This window comes from Nematolebias whitei, chromosome 10 (assembly GCF_014905685.2).
Source record: "Nematolebias whitei isolate Nwh7 chromosome 10, NemWhi1, whole genome shotgun sequence".
Lineage (NCBI taxonomy): Eukaryota > Metazoa > Chordata > Actinopteri > Cyprinodontiformes > Rivulidae > Nematolebias > Nematolebias whitei.
In genome coordinates, this window is record NC_056507.1 from 7,803,608 (window position 1) to 7,806,494 (window position 2,887).

General features: G+C 39.2%; 1 protein-coding gene across 1 annotated transcript in view; it reads left to right on the top strand.

Moving 5' to 3' along the window:
* The window catches only part of kif21a (kinesin family member 21A), a 45,612-nt gene that overhangs the window by 11,241 nt on the left and 31,484 nt on the right, over positions 1-2,887 (top strand). Inside the window, exons 11-12 of the mRNA XM_037683104.1 lie at positions 901-988; positions 1,072-1,186. Of these exons, the coding sequence (XP_037539032.1) occupies positions 901-988; positions 1,072-1,186 (203 nt within the window). The remainder of the gene's footprint in view (positions 1-900; positions 989-1,071; positions 1,187-2,887) is intronic.

A 2,887-nucleotide genomic window follows, 5' to 3' on the forward strand; every position in this document is an offset into this window, starting at 1 on the left:
ATATATATATATATATATATATATATAAAGGGCTTTATAATCCCTTCCCCCACACTTGCAATGTTCTAAACTCTTAAACCTACGTTAGTTTAACAACATACGTATATGCACTGCACAGTACTGCAAAATTGTATGAGTACTCACCAGCCTTGGTCAGGCTCTGGTCCTGTTCTGATCAGCTCTACAGCCATTGAGCACCAAGACACTTTTAGACAAAGCCGGACCTTCGGATAGCCAGCACAAAACCACGTAATGGTGCTGATCAAGTCCAAATAATCCAGAGGGATCCAGATGAAAAAAGTCCAGGTGAGCTCCGGAGAAGACACCGGACCTCCAAGCGATGCTTCCCAGCTCAAGAGGCTTCATGGGCCTGCAAGCAGCACTCAGATTGACCGATGAGGCTGGAAGTAGTCCTGGTCCAGTTCTGGTCCGGTTCTGATCGGCTCTCTGTGTCGACTGAGCGCCGAAGTCACTATGAACAAGGACCGAACTTTTTAGTCATGTTCGGATCGGATCAAAACTTTCCTTCCATTTCAGCAGAAAGCAGCGGCTGGAAGCACTGTTGGCTTCTGGGTAGTGTAGTTCTTTGACTGGCATTACAGTGGCTTATTGAAAGAAAACTACAAAATGGCGGCGCCTGTCCGAAGAATTTTTTCGTTAACTTTTTATCTCGTACCGTCTCAATCACATGAATACCATTATTAAAGTTGACAAACGTTGACAATTGTTGAAAAACCATGGAAGAGCGAGTCCGCGAAAGTCGAACTGCGAAGTAGCGAGGGACTACAGTAGAGTAGAAACATTTTGGACAATAACTGATCAGTTGGCATCAAACAGAGGTGAGCTCGTATTTAACGCTGATGACCAGCTCTGTGTAACAATCATCTCTGAAACTTTCAGCGCCAACAAAGAGGAAGCTCCTGACAACGAGCAAGAAAAACCCTCTGAGAAAGAAACGATGGAGCGGGCCGCTGAAGACACCGAAATGGTTCGGTCCATTTTCAGCTTCACGTCTTAGATATCTGAAGGAATGCTGCTTTGAAGAACTAAACTCTGAATGTGATGCTGCAGGAGGTGCAAGAGACGAGCGACCACGAGGAAGGAGAGGAGGACGAGGAAGAGGAGGAAGAGGAAATGGATGTGGAGGAGAGCTCTGATGATTCTGACTCGGAGTCAGACGAGAAAGGTATCAATTTCTTTCTTGTAGGTGAAGATGATAAAACTGTTGTAGTTTGACACTCACAGGGTTCTTAATCATTTTAGAAAAAATATGAAATTGGTGTTTTCCAGGTGTGGAATGGTATAAAAATATTAGAGTATGGAACAATATTCTTTATGTTTCAAGGTATTGTTTTCTTTTACTAAACGATATAAGTCCAAGTACCTAAAATTAAAATGTGCAAACATCCATCCATCCATCAATCCTCCGTCCTTTTCTGCCTTTCTTTCTTTCCTTTCTTTTTTCCCCTCCTTTTTACTTTCCGGGTCGCGGGGGTCACTGGTGTCCCATTTTGAGTTTCATTTCACGCTCATTCAAAACAAGTCAACTAAACAAAGTTTTATTGAAGATCATTTGTGTTTTTACTAGAAAAATAATGAAAAATATATTTTGTTTTTCCCCAGAATTTTTATTTCAGCCGTCTTTTTATACACTTTTTTTTTTTAAAACAATTTATGGAGCATGCAAAAGTAAACTTGACAAGTGTTCAAACTTCTCTATATTGGCAGGAAGTTTGTGTATTTTGCATCGAAAAACTATCAAAACTTGAGCATGACATTTTAAAATGAAACGTAAGAACCTTGTTCTTAAATATCTCCACCAGGTGGCGCTGTGTAGTCTGTTTTTGCACATGTCAAACTTCTGCACTTGTAGAAACCACATTTATGCACCAGGTTAAAGGTCTTTGATGAGCTGTTAAAACTAAAATTATTATTATTATTGTTACTCGCCACACTGTCCTCAAGAAGGCTTTTTAAAATATACACTTTTTTTAGGATCTTTATTTTTTTCATCATCTTTTGACATGAGATTTTAGCCACAACAGATCAAGTAAGTAAAGAAAAGTGCTGTGTGTTGTCATCGTTGTATGAGAACATACAACAATGACATTAGTTCTCTGCATTTAACCCATCACACCTGAGTTGCACCCACCATCTCTGCCCCCCGAGATGGTGTAGAGACAGATTTCGTGATCATTTAGACCACATGGATAAAATTGTTTAAAACTTTCTGGATAAATTAAGGAGGCCTGTGGTTAAAAAAAAAAAAAAAAAGTTATTTTTATTTATAGAAGAGCAGATGTTTGTCATATTTAGTTTTCTTACTGAGCTTGTGTCATTTAGTGCTTGCTTGATTGATTGATGGATGGATTGAAGGATGGATGGATTGATGGATGAATGGGTGGATTCATGGATTGATTTATGGATGGATGGATGGATGGATGGATTGAAGGATGTATGGATTGATGGATGAATGGATGGATGGATTGATGAATGGATTGATTGATTGATGTATGGATTGATGGATGGATGGATGGATGGATGGATGGATTGATGGATGGATTGATTGATTGATGTATGGATTTATGGATGGATGGATGGATTGATGGATGGATGGATTGATGGATTGATTGATTGATGTATGGATTGAAGGATTGATGGATGGATTGATTGATTGATTGATTGGTTGGTTGATTGATTGATTGATTGATTGGTTGATTGATTGATTGATTGATTGATGGATGGCTGGATGGATTGATTGATGTATGGATTGAAGGATGAATGGATTGAAGGATGGATGAATTGATGGATGGATTGATGGATTGATTGATTGATTGATTGATGGATTGAAGGATGGATGGATTGATTGATGGATGGATTGATGGAT